Here is a 20142-nt window from a genome sequence, read left to right on the forward strand (position 1 = left end):
CAGCACTCGTAGTCTGGATTGAACGCGGGTCTCTGGTGCTGTAAGGCAGCAACTCCACCGCTGTGTTATTGTGCCGCATCACCATAAGAAGCGCCCCGACCCGATACTTCACCAATCCATGTTCTCCAGAGATGCTGCCTTACCCGTTGAGTTACTCCAGCACTTTGTCCTTTTGTGGGCAATTAATTGCTGGCTGAGCCTGTGAAGCCCACATCCCTTGAATGAATAAAACAATGACCAAGAGACAACTGTACAGACTTGGATGGAAAATGCAACTCAACCATGACAAAAATGGTAGCATTAGGCAACACATTGAAGCTTTTATTCAGTCGGGTTCACAAATCCTTGAGCAAGGCTGAGATCAGTCTTGCATGTCTGACATCTGTAATACTGACAGGTGGACAGTCTCGGCTGGGGACCACATGTTGTTGCAGAGGAGAGACTTTTACGAATCTCCCTCCTCCTCGTCAGGGGCTTGGCAGAAACCTTTCACATTCCACCGGCACAGACCAGCAGAGCAGTAAAAACCAGCACAGGCCAGCAGACAGCAGCACAGGCCAGCAGACACCAGCACACTCCATCAGACACCAAAAAACAGCTCAGGCCAGCAGAGCAGCAAAAACCATAACAGACCAGCAGAGACCAGTACACGTACAACCCGTGGGGCCTTTTTTCAGCTTAGCGACCTCTAGATAGACAAGCAGATGCATATGCACACAAACACGCACACATCCCAACACACACATTCCATACTCACTCACTCCACACACGTGCCCACTCATTCACACTCAACATGTGCACACTTACGTACACATTCAACACGTGCACATTCACACACACACACCCTAGGCAGCCGTTGCACCACCCTGCTGCCTTGCACTGCTCATTGCATTTATCGGTGAGTTGATCACTCCCATGAACACTCTTCACTCCGTGAGCTTCACGTGATCAAGGAATTGCATTGCACTCTGTTGATTATAATAAACTGAGCTGAATCTGACACATACACCCTTACTCTACGCACTCCTTACACACACCCTCCCACACATGCGCTGTCACACACTCACTCTCTCCACACAAGAACACTTGGTCCACACACGCACACCCAACGGACACACACACTTGCTCCACATGCACACACACACCCTGATCCACCCACAGGCCCCTGTCCCAGTTGCCGTGTCATGAGCGCGGGTGCTCTGTGGGGTTCAGAGCCGCGCCGACAGGCACTGGTTGACCACCTCCAGCAGGTGGCTGTTCTCCAACGCCGCCGCCACTCGCTCCTTGTCTGCCAGCTGCTTGTTCACTGGGGGGAGAGAACAGCACATGTTCAGCATGAAGAGAGACACCCAGCATTGTCAATTAACATAGAAACAGGCCCTTCATTCCAACCCGTTCAAGCCGACCACGATGCCCCACCTAAACTAGTGTAATTTGCGTGTAACGTCACCTATCCATGTTCACCAGAGATACTGCCTGACCCGCTGAGTTACTCCAGCACTTTGTGTCTTTTTTCCCCCATTTGCCCTATAACCCTCCAAACCTTTCCTATCCTTCTACCTTTCCAAGTATCTTTTAAATGGAAAGTATTTTAAATGCTATTTTGGTACCTGCCTCAACTACCTCCCCATACAGCTTGTTCCATATACCCACCATCCTTTGAGTGAAAATGTTGCCCCTCAGGTTCCTATTAAATCTTTCCTCTGTTACCTTGAATCTATGTCCTTGGGTTGTTGATTCACCTACACTTGGTAAAAGATTGCATTCAGATTCTCTCATGATTTTATACACCTCTATAAGATCACCCCTCAGCCTCCCACGCTTCAAGGAATAAAGTCCTATAGCCTGCCCAATCTCTCCCTATAGCTCATGCCTTCAAGTCCTGGCAACATCCTCGTAAATCCTCTGAGCACACTTTACACCTTAATGGCATCTCTCCTATCGCAGGGTGATCAAATGGAACTCCAAGTGGTGTCCTTACCAACGTCCTGTACAACAGACATAACATCCCAACTTTATATTCAATTCCCTGACTGCTGACGGCCAGCGTATCAAAAACCTTCGCCACTCTGTCCACCTTCTGACGCCACTTTCACGAAACTGTGTACCTGCACTCTGAAATCTGTCTACTCTTCAAAATTCAACTCATCGCATTTATCTACATTAAATTCCATTTGCAATTCGTCGGCCCAAGATCCTGCTGTAGTTCTTGATAGCTACCTTCACTGCCTATGATAGCACCTAAATACTGCAAGGGTTGCCCCATCAGTGTTCCAACTTCTATATTCATTGCCCTGACTGATGAAGGCTAGTGTACCACAAGGCTTCTTCAGCACCTTATCTACCTGTGACGCCACATTCAGCTACCCTGGGTAAAAGAATGTGTTCAGATTCCCCTCATGATTTAATACACTTGCTGGTGTCTCACCATGATATAACAAATATTTTGGATGACATTAACAGCTGAGGCAATTGTTTATCATCACATTGTAGATCATTCTGTCCGGCTAAAAACCCACAGATTCGGGAGCTAATCAGTGTCTAGGTCACCTCGCCCCACACCACTCAATCTTCAAATCCGTTTGTTAATAACAACAAAGAAATGCCGCCCAGCAGCGCCCTCCCTCCCTCCCTCCCCAGTGCAGCCAGCTGCATGTTACTGGGGAAGGGCCCCTCTGCTCACCTGCCTGTTCCGAGGCGTGTGTGCCTGGAGTTATGTGAACATCCACCTGCAGGAAGAACAAACCCCATCAGAACTCACCCATCATAACAGCTGAGAAGGGGCCGGCATGAGTGCGGTGCCTGTTCACATTAGCTTTTCACTGTACCTCGCTACACGTGACAATGAACTAAACTCTAAATTAAACTCAACATTACCTAGTTTAGTTTAGAGATAGAACGTGAAAATAGGCTCTTCGTCCCACCGAGTCCATGCCGATCATCGATCACCCATTCACACTAGTTCTATGTTATCCCACTTTCTCATCCACTCCCTACACACGAGGAACAATTTACAGAGGGCCCATTAACCTGCAAGACTCTGGGAACTGGGAGGAAACCGCAGCACTAGGAGGAAACCCATGTGGTCACAGGAAGAACGTGTAAACTCCAGACAGACAGCAATAGACAATAGACAATAGGTGCAGGAGTAGGCCATTCGGCCCTTCGAGCCAGCACCGCCATTCAATGTGATCATGGCTGATCATTCTCAATCAGTACCCCGTTCCTGCTTTCTCCCCATACCCCCTGACTCCGCTATCCTTAAGAGCTCTATCTAGCTCTCTCTTGAATGTATTCAGAGAATTGGCCTCCACTGCCCTCTGAGGCAGAGAATTCCACAGATTCACAACTCTCTGACTAAAAAGGTTTTTCATCATCTCTGTTCTAAATGGCCTACCCCTTATTCTTAAACTGTGGCCCCTGGTTCTGGACTCCCCCAACATTGGGAACATGTTTCCTGCCTCTAACATGTCCAACCCCTTAATAATCTTATACGTTTCGATAAGATCCCCTCTCATCCTTCTAAATTCCAGTGTATACAAACCTAGTCGCTCTAGTCTTTCAACATATGACAGTCCCGCCATTCCTGGAATTAACCTAGTAAACCTACGCTGCACGCCCTCAATAGCAAGAATATCCTTCCTCAAATTTGGAGACCAAAACTGCACACAGTACTCCAGGTGCGGTCTCACTAGGGCCCTGTACAACTGCAGAAGGACCTCTTTGCTCCTATACTCAACTCCTCTTGTTATGAATGCCAACATTCCATTGGCTTTCTTCACTGCCTGCTGTACCTGCATGCTTCCTTTCAGTGACTGATACACTAAGACACCCAGATCACGTTGTACGAGCACTCGTGATCAGGATCAAAATCGGGCCTCTGGCACACACACACACACACACACAAACACTCACACACACACATCTACAGTCACGTGTGCATGCACCCAAGGTGCCAGGTAACTGATGCTTGTGTGGATACACACACGATCACACACACAGTAGATACACACATGATCAGGCACACACAGTACCTGATGTACACACACACACACATATATGACCAGACACACAGTTCCTACACACAGTATCTGGACATACACATACATACATGACCAGACACACACAGGTCTAGGTCTCCTCCATTGTCAGAGTGAGGCTAAATGCAAATTGCAGGAACAGCATCTCATATTTTGCTCGGGCAACTTAGAGCCCTGTGGTATGAATTTTGATTTCTCTCACTTCAGGTAGCCCTGGCATTCCCTCTCTCTCTATCCCTCCCCCACCCAAGTCACACTAGCTTGTCATTTTCACCCTACAAACACCTACTAATGGCCCGTTTCCTTTATCATCGTTTCTTTTCTTGCATATCTTTCATTAAGAATAAGGGGTAGGCCATTTAGAACTGAGATGAGGAAAAACTTTTTCAGTCAGCGTTGTAAATCTGTGGAATTCACTGCCTCAGAAGGCAGTGGAGGCCAATTCTCTGAATGCATTCAAGAGAGAGCTAGATAGAGCTAGATAGAGCTCTTAAGGATAGCGGAGTCAGTGGGTATGGGGAGAAGGCAGGAACGGGATACTGATTGAGAATGATCAGCCATGATCACATTGAATGGTGGTGCTGGCTCGAAGGGCCAAATGGCCTACTCCTGCACCTATTGTCTATTGATCGTTCTTTATCTCTTCACATCACCGTCTACATCTCTCGTTCCCTTATCCCTAACCCGTCTGAAGAAGGGTCTCAACCCGAAACGTCACCCATTTCTTCTCTCCAGAGATGCTGCCTGTCCCGCTGAGTTACTCCAGCTTTTTATGTCCATCTTCAGACACACACACTACCTGATGGACACACACATGACCAAACACACACTACCTGATGGACACACACATGACCAAACACACACTACCTGATGGACACACACATGACCAAACACACACTACCTGATGGACACACACATGACCAAACACACACAGCTCCTTCCTACACACAGTACCTTATATACCCACTGATACACATATGACCAGTCACAGGCACACTTCACCACACACACACACAGTACCTGGTACACACACAGGGTACCAGACACACGCACACACATTGCCAGTCACACACGGTACCAGGTGCTAGCTCTCACCTTGAAGCGTGCAGGCAGGGATCGCAGCAACTTGACTTTGATGGATAAGCCGATGAGTGTGGCCATGCTGCAGTGAGGGATGGTGGGGGTGAAGGCCACAGACACGCTGTTCTCCTCGTCGGCCACCTGGACAGAGATAGCAGAGACAAGGTCAGCACACCCCACAGCAACTCAGCAGTGACCCTCCCTCCAGAGCCACACCCCACTCGAGGGTGGAGGAGAGAGAGAAGATGACACGGTGAGAACCGAGGGCCAGAGCAACAGACGACGCAACTGCCAAGGCTGGAGCGACTAAACTCAGGAGGGGGCACGCACTGGTTGTCTGCTGACGTTTGTACACTCATAGACTACACAGCATAAATGTACATGGGCGGCTTGATTGTACTCATGTATAGTCTTCCTGCTGAAGATTGACACAAAACGCTGTTGTAACTCAACAGGTCAGGCAGCATCTCTGGAAAGAAGGAACGGGTGATGTTTTGGGTCAAGACCCTTTGTCAGACTGAGAGTCTTTCTGCTGACTGGATGGCATGCAACAAAAACTTTCACTGTACCTCGGTACACGTGACAATAATAAAATTAACTAAAACAGGCCCTTCGGCCCACCTTGCCCAGTTCAACCAAGTTGGTATACTAGGCAAGTCCCATTTGTCTGCATTTGACCCTTTAAACCCTTCCATCAATCAATCTGTCCAAATTGTATCCACTTCGATAGCTTCCTCTGATACAGATACAGACTACCCTCTGAATGAAAAAGTTGCCCTTGAGGTCCCTCTTAAATCTCTCCACTCTCACCTGAATCCACTAGTTGTAGAATCCTCTACCCAGGGAAAAAGATGTGAGCGTTCACTTTATCCACATACATTTCACTTCACTGAATCCTAATGATCTTGTACACCTCAGTAAGCTCACCCCTCAGCCTCCTACACTCCAAAGAAAAAAAGGAGAGTTTACTCCCCCCCCCCACCACTCCTTCAATCTGAAGGGTCCTGGCCCACAAACGTCACCTGTCCATCTCCCTTGACAGATCATAACTCCTCCAGCACTCGTTTGTGTGCTTCGTTGTCACCTTCCCCTCAGCCGACAATGAACCATTGTACATTTCCTTGAACAACGTCTCCTTTGATCTGTCCTTTTTACATCTTACATGCTCTTTGTATCCTTCATTATCTCGTTTCCCTCGCTCCTGACTCTGTCTGAAGAAGAGTCTCGACCCAAAACGTCACCCATTCCTTCTTTCCAGAGATACTGCCCGTCCCGCTGAATTACTCCAGCATTTTGTGTCTATCCTCCAGCACTTTGTGTTTTACGATTCCTTGTGTCTGAATATCCCTGAGGAGGTTTTTCTAGTCAAAAGTATTTTCAAAGTGTTGTTATTGCTGTGATGTGGGAGTCAGCAGAGATTGTGTAAAGTCTTGCTGAGAGTGACGTGCTATCAATCAGGTGACGGGCTTCACTGATGTTTACCCAAGGACAAATGTTGCAAGACACCCCAAGGACACTAACACTACATCAGTCGCATGTTTATTCTCTCCACATTCCCACCAGCCCCTCCCCCCAGGCTCTACCACTCACCTACACATTGGTATTGGTTTATTGTTGTCATGTGTACAGATACATGCCAACCAGTTAAATCATACCACACACAAGTACAATCAAGCCATACACAAGTACAACAGGTAGTGGAAAGAGAAAAATACCAGAGTGCAGAATGTAGTGTTATAGCGTTACAGAGCAAAGGTGCAAGGTCAACAACAAGGTAGTAATACAAAGGAACTGCAGATGCTGGTTTATACTAAAAGTAGACACAGAGTAGTGAAGCGGCTCAGGCAGCATGAATAGGTGATGTTTCAGGTCGGGTTGAACCGGTACTTTGGATCTGTCTTCACTAAGGAAGATACAAGCAATCTCCCAGATGTTCTAGTGGCAAGAGATCCGAAGGTGACTGACGGAGGAACTGAAGGAAATCCATATTAGGCAGGAAATGGTGTTGGGTAGACTGATGGGACTGAAGGCTGATAAATCCCCAGGGCCTGATGGTCTGCATCCCAGAGTACTTAAGGAGGTGGCGCTAGAAATTGTGGACGCATTGGTGATCATTTTCCAATGTTCTATAGATTCAGGATCAGTTCCTGTGGATTGGAGGGTAGCTAATGTTGTCCCACTTTTTAAGAAAGGAGGGAGAGAGAAAAAGGGAAATTATAGAGCAGTTAGTCTTACATCAGTGGTGGGGAAGATGCTGGAGTCAATTATAAAAGACGAAATTGCAGAGCATTTGGATAGTAGTAACAGGATCGTTCCGAGTCAGCATGGATTTACGAAGGGGAAATCATGCTTGACTAATCTTCTGGAATTCTTTGAGGATGTAACTAGGAAAATTGACAGGGGAGAGCCAGTGGATGTGGTGTACCTTGACTTTCAGAAAGCCTTCGACAAGGTTCCACATAGGAGATTAGTGGGCAAAATTAGAGCACATTGTATTGGAGGTAGGGTACTGGTATACACTGTAGAAGGATGAGAGGGGATCTTATCGAAACGTATAAGATTATTAAGGGGTTGGACACGTTAGAGGCAGAAAACATGTTCCCAATGTTGGGGGATTCCAGAACATGGGGCCAGTTTAAGAATAAGGGGTAGGCCATTTAGAACTGAGATGAGGAAAAACTTTTTCAGTCAGAGAGTTGTAAATCTGTGGAATTCTCTGCCTCAGAAGGCAGTGGAGGCCAATTCTCTGAATGCATTCAAGAGAGAGCTAGATAGAGCTCTTAAGGATAGCGGAGTCAGGGGGTATGGGGAGAAGGCAGGAACGGGGTACTGATTGAGAATGATCAGCCATGATCACATTGAATGGCGGTGCTGGCTCAAAGGGCCGAATGGCCTCCTCCTGCATCTATTGTCTATTGGAACTCTTCTGCAGACTTCAAAGATGCTGCCTGACCCACTGAGTTACTCCAGCATTTTGTGTATACAAGATAAGTTGGGAGATCATTTGCAGCAACGTATGACTCAAATCAACCTACTAACCCGTGACTTTTGGACATAGGAGGAAACCAGAGCATCTGGAGGAAACCTACACGGTCACTGGGAGAACGTGCAAAGTCCACACAGACAAGGTGGGTGGCCGCCGTACAATGGCTGCCTAGCCAACAGTCTGTCTCGTCCCTTTCTCTCTTTGTTGTTTTTTAGGCTGTGGTTAAATGTTGTTTCGGTGTATCTTTAGTTTTGTATTATGTGGGGATGGAGGGGGTGGGAGAAACGTTTTTATCCCTTTCCTCGACGGAGATGCGACTTTTTCCATATCGTATCTCCGTCTGCACTGCGGCCTTACATCGTGGAGCTGGCAGGGGATCGACCTCGGAAGCTCCAACCGCGGGAGCCTGCGGACTTTAACATTGTGGAGCTCAAAGGGACCCACTTCGGGAGCTCCAAGTCGCAGGAGCTTCCACCGCCCCGATCATGGGAGCTTCAATCACCCCGACGTGGGAGTTTCGATCGCCAGCTTCAGGAGCTTCCATCGACTGCGGATGGTTCGGCTCCCCCGACCACAGGAGAAAAAAGTGGAAAAATAAGACTTCATTGTCTTCCATCACAGTGAGGAATGTGGAATAACCGCTCTGATGGATGTTTATGTTAAAAGGTTTGTGTGGTTGCATGCTTTGTTGCTTTTTTGATATGACTGTATGGCAAATCAAATTCCTCGTATGATTTACAGACTTGTTTTGTTTTCATACTTGGCTAACAAAATCAATTACAATTATCATCATGATTAATAAAGTGGTCCTTCAAGTGGAAGAGTTGCATGAAATGTCAGCTTGAACCTTTGTGATGAACTCTCCAGGGTGGGGTTTGAACCCAAAAACCCTCGGCCTCTGAAGCGTGTGAATGGCCCACCGTGTTAAGACGGTGCAGGTAAGTGCTTGCATGGACGTGCTGGGCCGAAAAGCCTATCCTCGTCCTGTGAAAGTCGGAAATCATCTTTAATGTTATGTTAATTATAGTTAGCTTAGTTTAGATTATTGTCATTTGTACTGAAACTTTTTTTGTTGCATGTTATCTAGTCAGCGGAAAGACAATAAATGATTACAATCAAGCCGTCCACCGTGTTCAGATACAGGGTAAAGAGAATAACGTTTAGTGCAAGATAAAGCCCAATAAAGTCCGATTAAAGATAGTCAAGGGCCTCCAATGAGGTAGATGGAAGGTCAGGATTGCTCTCTGGTTGATGACAAAATGGTTCTATTATCTGATAACAGCTGGGAAGAAACTGTACCTGAATCTGGAGATGTGCGTTGGTGCCAAAGTTAAATACTGTGGGTGCTGGGAACCCAAAATAAAACCAGGATAAAAGAAATGACATTTAGTGCAAGATAAAGCCCAGTAAAGTACGATGAAAAATAGACCGACGATCTCTAATGAGGTAGATGGGAGGTCAGGACAACTGAATGAAACCCCTGCTGTTAAAACACACTTACGTTCACACGAAGTTGTTCCACCACATTTAGCTCCTCCAGGCTCAGCGGGTGCTCCGGGTCGTTAATTGATCTGATCAGATGTAAGTGTTAAGGAAAGTATGATTCACCCCTTGGGGCTCGACCACTTTCTAAATATGGGGCTTTCAGGAGCAATGGGTGAACTAGGGGTTGGATTACCGAAGTTAGTCAGTCATGCAGCACAAAAACAGGGCATTTAGCCCAACCTGCCCATGTCAACCAAGATGCCCCATCGACACTAGCCCCAGCTGTGTGCATTGGCCCAAATCTCCCCTTGTCCTTGGGGTGGGTGAGAAACCTTAGACAGTCCGGGACCCCTCGTCCATGGTGCGAACCTTCCACCGGAACCCCCTTCTCCCTTAGGGGCAAAGATACTAGAGGAGCAAGATGAAGCGATTTATGAAGCACTCTGTTGAAATCGCCTATACTGAAGCGTAGTACGCAAAGGAGCGTAACGTCCGCCATTTTAGTAAGCAAAACTTACTCTGCCTTTCGCAGTGCAATCAGTGTTTCGGGGGAACAGTATGTGTGATGATACCATAAAAATACAGAATATATCTCATCTATCAATTCACAGATTTTGGTTATTTTTCTTTTTAAATGTTTCTACAAGTTTCTGCCTACTAAAATGGCGCCGTAACATAGGGTCGAGTGGTCTGTCTTGCTCTGCTCTATTATCTTTGCTTCGGGGGACCTTTCTCCGAGACCCCCCTGTTACTGGGGGACCTTTGTCCGAGACCCCCCTGTTACTGGGGGACCTTTCACCGAGGCTTCCTGTCACTGGGGGGGACCTTTCACCGAGACCCCCTGTTACTGGGGGGACCTTTCACCGAGACCCCCTGTTACTGGGGGGCCTTTCACCGAGACCCCCTGTTACTGGGGGGGGGGGGGGGGGGACCTATGTCCAGGATCCCCCGTCACTTCCACCGGCACCGCTCATGGCCGCCGCCCGCCAACCCTGCCCTTCCTCCCGCCCGGCGCCAGCCGCCGGATATCGAAGATCTCCCGGCCGTCGATGGCGTCGGGCTCCCGCTCGTCCAGGTCGCGGGCGGTGAGCGTCCGCTCGCAGCTGCGGCCGAAGATAAGCGGGTTGGCGTTCTCCAGCTGCGGCCCCGCCGCCATTGCTCCGCACCGCCGCTTCCGGCTGAATCAGAGAGCGCGATCCGACGGGCGGGGCCAACACAGGGAGCGACCTGCAGCACCCGTGGGTGGGGGTGATAGCGCCCATCTCACCCAAGGGCGATACTTCACCCATCTCACCCGTGACTGGGACCGATTACATAGAAAGGTAGAAAGTAGGTGCAGGAGGAGGCCACTTGGCTCTTCGCGCCAGCACCGCCATTCAATATGATCATGGCTGATCATCTAAAGTCAGTTCCCCGTTCCTGCTATGTCCCCATGTCCCTTGATTCCCTTAGCCCCAAGAGTTAAATCTTTCTCTCTTGAAAACATCCAGTGAAAAGGCCTTCACTGCTTTCTGTGGCAGAGATTCACAACTCTCTGGGTTGTATTTATTGTAGAAACTGCAGGTGCTGGTTAATACACAAAGGGATACAAAGTAGGGTTTTGAGATGTGGGAAGAATCCGCAGGACCTGGAGGACCCAAGAGGTCACGAAGAATGTGCAAACTCCACACAGGCAGAACCCGATGTCAGGGTCAAACGTGGGTCTCTGGCACTGTGAAACCACAATATAGTGTTACAATTACAGAGAAAGTGCAGATTAAAAAAGTGCAAAGACCACAATTTGGTAGGTTGGAAGATTGGGACAACACCCTAGCTTATGGGAGGACCGTTCAATAGTCTAATAACAGCTGAAAGTAGCTGTTCCCGAGGCTGGTGGTCCGTGCTTTCAAGCGTCTGTCCCTGCTGCCCGATGGGAGTGGGGAGAAGACGGAATGACCGGGGTGTGAGTGGTCTTTGATTATGTTGGCTGCTTTCCCAAGGCAGCGTGAAGTGTAAATGGAGTTGATGGTGGGGAGTCTGGGTTTGTATGATGGACTGAGCTACATTCACAGCTTTCTGCAGTTTCTTGCGATACCTATCAATTCCAAGTATACTCTGAGCTTCGTGTGATCAAGGAATTTCATTACACCCTGATGTAAATGACGATAAACTCAGACTGAGTGGAATCCCACTCCGAGGTGTATTGTGTCGTTGAAACTTGCTCCGTTCTGACCGCTGTTCTCGTCACCAGGAGGGGGTACCACCGCACCATTTTCCCGAGGCAGTGGCAACACTGGTGCAGCAGGGGACGCTTTCACCGTGCATGAGAAGGGGATGGGCTAAGAGGGGGGAGGAGCTGAGGGGAGGAGCGTGTTACACAACACGTGTTGGAATATTATCACGTGTACAGTGAAAAGCTTTGTTTTGCATGCTATCCAAACATCAGATATACTATCTATCTATCTATTACTAAAACTCCCAACTTGTTAGTTTATACATATATTTGTTCCCAAAATACAGCCAAAACGGTACAAGATAGCGCGACAATTTTAGGCCCACCTTTCTCACCTGCGGTTCAAATGGTAATATTTTAAACGTTTTTCACTTCTTAAACTTTAAAAATCACCTTTTTAAACTTTTCCCTTTTCCACTCTACCTGGCCGTCAGCCGCATTCGACGTCACAATGGGACCAGCCCAAGTGACGGGAGTGGTGGCCAATGGGGGGGGGCCAAGATGGCCACCAGAGGTGGGACCCGCCCGGGTATTGGGAGTGGCAGCCAATGGGGGGGGGGGGGTGCCCATCTTCCTGCTGAAAGCAACGGCCATCACCATCGAGCTGCCGCTGCTGCTGAGATTTTAGATTTTTTTTTAGATTTAGAGATACACCGCGGAAACAGGCCCTTCGGCCCACCAAGACTGCGCCGCCCAGCGGTCCCCGCACATTAACACTATCCTACACACACTAGGGACAATTTTTACATTTACCCAGTCAATTAACCTACATACCTGTACGTCTTTGGAGTGTGGGAGGAAACCGAAGATCTGGAGAAAACCCACGCAGGTGACGGAGAGAACGTACAAACTCCATACAGACAGCGCCCGTAGTCAGGATCGAACCTGAGTCTCCGGCGCTGCATTCGCTGCGCCACCGTGCCGCCCTGAGCCATCGAGAGAGATCCGCAGGAGAGTTTTGGACCCAACGGGTCCATGCCCGGCTAGTAATCAATAAATACAATTAAGTCAAACTCAAGTACAATAGGTAGAGCAAAGGAGAAGATACAGAGTGCAGAATATAGTTCTCAGCATTGTAGCGCACCAATTCCACAGACAGAGTCCAATGTCCACATGGAGTAGAGGTGAATCACACAGTATATGGAAGGACCATTCACAAGCCTGATTACAATAGACAATAGGTGCAGGAGTAGGCCATTCAGCCCTTTGAGCCAGCACCGCCATTCAATGCGATCATGGCTGATCACTCTCAATCAGTACCCCGTTCCTGCCTTCTCCCCATACCCCCTCACTCCGCTATCCTTAAGAGCTCTATCCAGCTCTCTCTTGAAAGCATCCAACGAACTGGCCTCCACTGCCTTCTGAGGCAGAGAATTCCACACCTTCACCACTCTCTGACTGAAAAGGTTCTTCCTCATCTCCGTTCTAAATGGCCTACCCCTTATTCTTAAACTGTGGCCCCTTGTTCTGGACTCCCCCAACATTGGGAACATGTTTCCTGCCTCTAATGTGTCCAATCCCCTAATTATCTTATATGTTTCAATAAGATCCCCCCTCATCCTTCTAAATTCCAGTGTATACAAGCCTAATTGCTCCAGCCTTTCAACATACGACAGTCCCGCCATTCCGGGAATTAACCTAGTGAACCTACGCTGCACGCCCTCAATAGCAAGAATATCTTCCTCAAATTTGGAGACCAAAACTGCACACAGTACTCCAGGTGGGGTCTCACCAGGGCCCGGTACAACTGTAGAAGGACCTCTTTGCTCCTATACTCAACTCCTCTTGTTATGAAGGCCAACATTCCATTGGCTTTCTTCACTGCCTGCTGTACCTGCATGCTTCCTTTCAGTGACTGATGCACCAGGACACCCAGATCTCGTTGAACATCCCCTCTTCCTAACTTCTTGAAATTACAGAAGGGAAGATGTTAAAAATACATTTGGACAGTTTCATGGATGGGATTGGATTAGTGGGATATGGGCCAAACGCAGGTAGGTGGGACCAGTGTAGGTTTGGCATGTTGGTCGACGTGGGCAAGTTGGGCCAAGGCTTATTTCCACGCTGTGTGACTATGGCTCTCTGTTCCAAAGTCTGGTGGTGTGCACTTTCAAGCTTCTATACCTTCTGCCTGATGGGAGTAGGGACAGGAAGGAATGACCGGGGTGGGATAAGTATTTGATTATGTGGAAACAAAGAACAGCAAATGCTGTCTTACTCACTAAGTCAGCATGTCAGGCGGCGTCTCTGGAGAACAAATGGTAGGCGATGTTTCGGATCGGGACCCTTCAGCACAATCTTTGATTATATTGTCTGCTTTTCTGAGACAGCGTGGTGTAGATGGATTCAATGGCAAGGAGTCTGTTACATATAGCAATCCAAGGGTTAATGGGGAAGGGAGCAGGAATCCATGTATATTCCACTGTGACTCTTTTTAATCTGATACGTCATTCACTGTATAAAAATACCAACGACGTGTAATATAATGTAAAATGACACCAAAGTCAATTGCACGGCACATGGTGGGATATTCATTGTCCACTTATGTCAGGGCTAAATAAAAAGCGCTGTACGTGCAAAGATTGATTTCAGATCTTACTCAGCCAGCTTCAGCAGCAACGTCTCACTCACATGTGAGACACTGCAGTCATTCAGGCTGGAAGACAGGTCCAGCTCCAGGGAGATGACTCACCCATAATCCAAGACACCATCTGACTCGGAAAGAAACACCGTCACTGACTCACACAGCACAGCAGCAGACCCTTCGGCCCAACTCACCCATGCCGACCAAGATGTCCCACCTGCCTGGGTTTGGCTCGTATCTCTCTGAACCTTTCCTATCCATGTACCTGTTCAAATGTCTTTTAAATGTTGTTATTGTACCCGCCTCAACCACTCCAACCTTAAAGTGGAGCCACTCTCCAGATCTGTGGTCAAGAGAGTTTAATTGTCACGTGTATCAGCAATGAAAGAATGAAATTCCTTGAACATTGAAAACGCACGCCTCCAGATTCAGGGAGAGTTTCGTCCCAGCCGTAATATCAGGCAACTGAAACATCCTATCAACAACTAGAGAGCGGTCCTGATCTCCCGTCTACCCCATAGGAAACCCTTGGATTATCTTTAATTGGACTTTACTGGACTTTATCTTGCGCTAAACGTTATTCCTTTTATCCTGTAACTGTACACTGTGGATAGCTTGATTGTTGTCTTTCCGCTGACTGGATAACCCCTGACACCCGTACCTATCAGGAACCTATCTATCTCTGCCTTAAAAATATCCATTGACTTGGCCACAGCATTCTGTGGCAATGAATTCCACAGATTCACCACCCTCTGACTAAGAAATTCCTCCTCATCTTCCTCAAAAAAATATTTATTTTATTCTGAGGCTATGTCCTCTGGTCCTAGATTCTCCTACCAGTAGAAACATCCTATCCACAACCACTCTATCTAGGTGTTTCATTATTTGGTAAGTTTCAATGAGGTCCACCCTTATCCTTCTAAACTCCAGCGAGTACAAGCCCAGTGCTGCCAAAGGCTCATCATGTGTTAACACGATCATTCCTGGGAACATTCTCGTCAACTTTCTCTGGACCCTCTCTAGCACCCTCTCCACCATTGCCCAACTCCCCCCACCCCCCTCCCCTCCAGCCCACGCCATCACTCCAGGCACCAGTTTTGCTCATGTCTCCATTTCATGGTAAACCTCTGCCCATCGCCACTGTCAATGCCCTCAATAACTGAGGAACAACTGGGGAACAGGACTTCTTTTCATTCGGAAATGTCCACACTTTTTTTCACTGAAACTTTTGTCAACTGAGCAAGTGGACCGAGGAATGGCTAATAGAGTGCAACTTAGTTAAGTGTGAGATGTTGCATTTTGGGAAGTCAATGACGTGAGTCAGTCCAGTGAATGCACAGGAGGTGAAGGGGTGTGGGGGTGGGGTGTGGAGTGTGTGTGTGTGTGTGTGTGGGGGGGGGGGGGGTTGCACTCCGCTTATGACTGGATACACTCCGCCCACCCACCGCTGTTGGCGGGCATCACCACCGTTTGCTCTTGCCGCAGTTGCCGCCGTCAATGGGAGGACAAAATAGACACAAAATGCTGGAGTAATTCGAAACGTCACCCATTCATTTTCTCCAGCTCCCTGCCCTGCTGAGTTATTCCAGCATCTTGTGACTGATCTTCGGATTAAACCAGCATTTTCAGTTCCTTCCTAAACATTTCCAGGATTTTCTCCCAGGACAGTCAGTGCATGTGGCGAGCTGCCAGCCAGCAGCGGATGATCCGCTCATCATTCTCTCACTTCGCTCTGGTCTCGTCTAGACTCTCTGACCTTGCTACGGTGCACAGAAACCGGGGTGGGGGGGGGGGATGTGGGCAGCTGGGGCCTCCTGTGGCACCCCCTCCCTGCACGAGGGAACCCCTCCCTGCAAGAGGGAACCCCCCTTCCACGAGGGAACCCCCATCCTGCACGAGGGTTCCCCCCTTGCACAAGGGAACCCTCCTCATCCTGCACGAGGGAACCCCCTTCCACGAGGGAACCCCCCTTGCACGAGGTAACCCCCCCCCCATCCTGCACGAGGGAACCCCCCTTCCACGAGGGAACCCCCCTTGCACAAGGGAACCCCCCCATCCTGCACGAGGGAACCCCCCCCATCCTGCACGAGGTAACCCCCCCATCCTGCACGAGGGAACCCCCCATCCTGCACGAGGGAACCCCCCATCCTGCACGAGGGAACCCCCTCCCCATCTCTGTATTCCGAACCCAACTGGAATTCCCGCTGCCAGCAGGATTCAAATCCCACTCCCTGCAGAATTCCCCAATCCTATTAGGAATTCCCAATCCCATCCGAATTCCCAATCAGCAGAATTCCCCAGTCCTAACAATCCTCCAGGTATTCCAATCCCAGCTGGAATTCCCTCTTTCAGCAGGATACCAATCCCAGCGGGAAACCCCCTCCGAGGAGGAGTGTCCGCCCCTGGCCGGGTGGCCGCTGTGTAAAGTCGGGCGGGGCAGGGCAAGGCCGGGGGGGGGGGGTGCAAGGCGGGCAAGGCCGGGGGCGGGCAGGGCAGGGCCGGGCCGGGGGCGGGCAAGGCCGGGGGCGGGCAGGGCAGGGCAGGGGGCGGGCAAGGCCAGTGGCGGGCAGGGCCGGGGATTTCTGAGAAGCGGAACGCCAGCTATTCGGAGCTCGACGCTGATGTCAGGGCTGACTTCACTGAGTGCCGGGTATAAATAGAGCACAGCGTGCAGCGGGCACGGCAGACAGCGCCGAGCCGGGCACAGAGAGCGATCGAGCGGAGCAGAGAGAGAGAGAGACAGAGACAGAACGCGGAGCCGACCCACGGGCAAGCAGACGGGCAGGTAGGAAGCTGAGGGGGTGAATGGCCGGGGTCCGGACTCGGGCAGGCGTCCTAGCCCGCACTGAGGAAGGGTCCCGACTCGAAACTTCGTCCATCCCTTTTCTCCAGAGATGCTGCCGGAGCCGCCGAGTTACTCCAGCATCTTGTGTCTATCTTCGGTGTAAAGCAGCATCTGCAGTGCTTAGTGTTTCTATTGCATGAGATTGCACTGTGCACCTTCCCTCCTGCCCCCTCGCCCTTTGGCTGGGAGAGGCCAGGAACCCACTGTCTCCCGTTTAATAACTCACCCTAGCAGGACACAGAGGGGTTCGGCAGGTCGGGCAGCGTCTGTGGAGGGAGTGGTGAAGCGACGCCATGGGTCGGGACCCTTCATCCTGTCTCCCCCCCCCCCCCCCCCCCCCCGCCTGAAGAAGGGTCCCGACCCGTAATGCTGCCCGGCCCCCCCCGGGTTCCTCCAGCACTTTGTGATTTGCTCCGGATTGCAGCACCTGCAGTTCCCTGGGTCCCCCTACGTTGAGCGGGGGTTGGGGGAAGGACGCGCTCCTTGGCCGGGCTGGCGTTGGGAGATTGGTCCGCGGAATCAAAAGTAAACTCCGGGAACCGCAGATGCTGGATTATCAGAAATAAAAGACACAGAGTGCTGGAGGAACTCGTTGGATCGGGCAGCATCTGAGGAGGGAATGGACGCTTGGGCCCAGACCCGTCCTGTGGGTCGGTCCACCTCCCACCACCTACAGATGCTGCCCGACCCGCCGGCCCTTGCTCGCCTCACTATCGCTGCCCTGCCCCTGCCTCCGCGGCGCTCCCTCAGTGTAGCCCCTCACGCAGCGCGGCGCTCCCTCAGTGCACCCCTCACGCAGCGCGGCGCTCCCTCAGTGCACCCCTCACGCAGCGCGGCGCTCCCTCAGTGTAGCCCCTAGCGCGGCGCTCCCTCAGTGTACCCCTCACGCAGCGCGGCGCTCCCTCAGTGTAGCCCCTAGCGCGGCGCTCCCTCAGTACAACCCCTCACGCAGCGCGGCGCTCCCTCAGTGTACCCCTAGCGCGGCGCTCCCTCAGTGTAGCCTCTCACGCAGCGCGGCGCTCCCTCAGTACAGCCCCTCACGCAGCGCGGCGCTCCCTCAGTACAGCCCCTCACGCAGCGCGGCGCTCCCTTGTTCTCTCCATCCTCGCTCCTGTCAGAGCGCTGTGATGCACTTTGCTGAGGGATGGACACGGGTGGATTCGCGATTCCTTATTTTGTGTGGTGTCCGGAGCCGGCGGGTCTCGGGGGTGGGGGGTGTGGAGGTGGAGTTGTCGCCGGGTGGGGGAGGCGGTGGAGGTGTCGCCGGGTCCCGCCGGCCGCGGGGCTCCTTGTGTGGCAACATTGTCCTCATTGTCTCCCTCTTCCTCTCCCTCCCTCACCACTCTCTCTACCCTCTCTTCTCCCTCAACATCTCTTTGCCCCACCCCGTCCTCTCTCTCTCCTCGCATCCTCCTGTCCCCGTCTCCTCTCTCTACCCCACACTCACCCTTCTCCCACCTCTCTACATCTCCTCCATCACCCTTTCCCCTTCCCACGCTCTCCATTCCCCTTCTCCCCTCTACCCCCACACTTTCCCCCTCTCCCATTCCCTTCCCCTTTCTCTTTCCCACCTATCTCTACCCCCCTTTCCTCTGGCTTTCTCGCCCCCTCGCTCCCTCTCCGTTCTCTCTCTCTCTGTTCCTCCCTTTCTCTTTCATTCCTCCATTTCTCCTCTCTATCACCTGTCCGATTCGTCTCTCTCCCTCTTTCCCTCATTTCCCCTCTCATCCTCTTGCACTACGTCCTCTCCCCCTCCCCTCCCCTCTCTCCACCCTCGTCTCCCTCTCTCCCCTCTCCTCTGCCCCCCTCTCCCCTCTCCTCTGCCCCCCCCTCTCCCCCTCACCTCTCTCCCGGCCCGGCAGAGCGGACATGACCCTGAACAAGCCGGAGCGGAGCCGAGCGGCGGAGAGACGACGGGCTAGCGCCCCGCTTCAGGCGCAGCTGCACCGGCGGAGCATGCCGGTGGACGAGCGGGAACTGCGGGCGGCGGGCGAGGGTCGCCCCGGGCCGGCCCAGCCACCGACATGGACCCCCGGCTCCTCCGACTCGTTCACGTCGAGCGGCAGCGAGTCGGGGTCCGGCCCCTACAAGGTGCTGGTGCTGGGCGGCCGCGGCGTCGGCAAGACCAGCCTGGCGAGGATCTTCGGCGGCGTAGAGGAGGGTGGGAGCCACGAGGGAGACGGCAGAGGTGAGGGGAGGGGAGCATGGGGAGGGGGGTGGGGCAGGGGGAGGATGGGGGGGGGGGGGCAGGGGGAGCATGGGGGGAGCATGGGGAGGGGGGCAGGGGGAGCATGGGGAGGGGGGGGCAGGGGGAGCATGGGGGAGGGGGAGCATGGGGGGGGGGGGAGAAGGGGGAGGAGCAGGGACCTCGGGTGCTGCATGTAAGGAGTTTGTACGTTCTCCATGTCACCGCGTGTGTTCCCTCTGGGCGCTCCAGTTTCCCCCCACATCCCAAAGACAAGCGGCTTTGTAGGATAGTTGGCCTCTGTAAATTGCCCCTGGTGTGTAGGGAGTGGGCGAGAAAGTGGGACAACGTAGAACTTTTGAGGAACGGAGACAATCAGAAGCTTTTTCCCAGGGTGGAAATGTCCAACACTGGAGGGCACAGCTAGAAGGTGAGGTGAGGGGAGGGGGGGGGAGCTTTAAGGAGTTGTGCCGGGCAAGTTTGGGGCGGTCGGGGAACGCATTGCTAGGGGTGGTGGTGGAGGCAGATACGATAGTAGCGTGTAAGAGACTTTAAGCAGTCACATGGAAGGGCAGGGATGGAGGGAAGTGCCCCACGTGCAGGCAGTGGAGATCTGTTTAACTTGGCATTATGTAGAAACAACGAACTGCAGATGCTTGCCATTCCAAAGATAGACACAAAGTGCTGGAGTAACTCCGCGGGCAGGGCAGCATCTCCGGAGAACA

The 20142-nt window shown here is 51.3% G+C and overlaps 2 protein-coding genes across 2 annotated transcripts in view; one reads left to right on the forward strand and one right to left on the reverse strand.

Moving 5' to 3' along the window:
• Positions 1-295: 295 nt before the first annotated feature.
• On the reverse strand, positions 296-10775 carry ciao2b (cytosolic iron-sulfur assembly component 2B). Its single transcript, XM_078400709.1, has 5 exons — positions 10619-10775; positions 9608-9685; positions 5136-5261; positions 2684-2729; positions 296-1306 (listed from the first exon to the last, which is right to left on the reverse strand). The coding sequence occupies exons 1-5, from the start codon at positions 10745-10747 to the stop codon at positions 1209-1211; spliced, it is 477 nt and encodes a 158-aa protein (XP_078256835.1). The 5' UTR covers positions 10748-10775; the 3' UTR covers positions 296-1208.
• A 6221-nt stretch (positions 10776-16996) lies between these two features.
• The window catches only part of rrad (Ras-related associated with diabetes), a 5520-nt gene continuing 2374 nt past the window's right edge, over positions 16997-20142 (forward strand). Inside the window, 2 exon segments of the mRNA XM_078401547.1 lie at positions 16997-17172; positions 19095-19420. Of these exon segments, the coding sequence (XP_078257673.1) occupies positions 19102-19420 (319 nt within the window). The 5' untranslated portion in view covers positions 16997-17172; positions 19095-19101.

The sequence above is a fragment of the Rhinoraja longicauda genome, chromosome 6, assembly GCF_053455715.1.
Source record: "Rhinoraja longicauda isolate Sanriku21f chromosome 6, sRhiLon1.1, whole genome shotgun sequence".
NCBI lineage: Eukaryota > Metazoa > Chordata > Chondrichthyes > Rajiformes > Arhynchobatidae > Rhinoraja > Rhinoraja longicauda.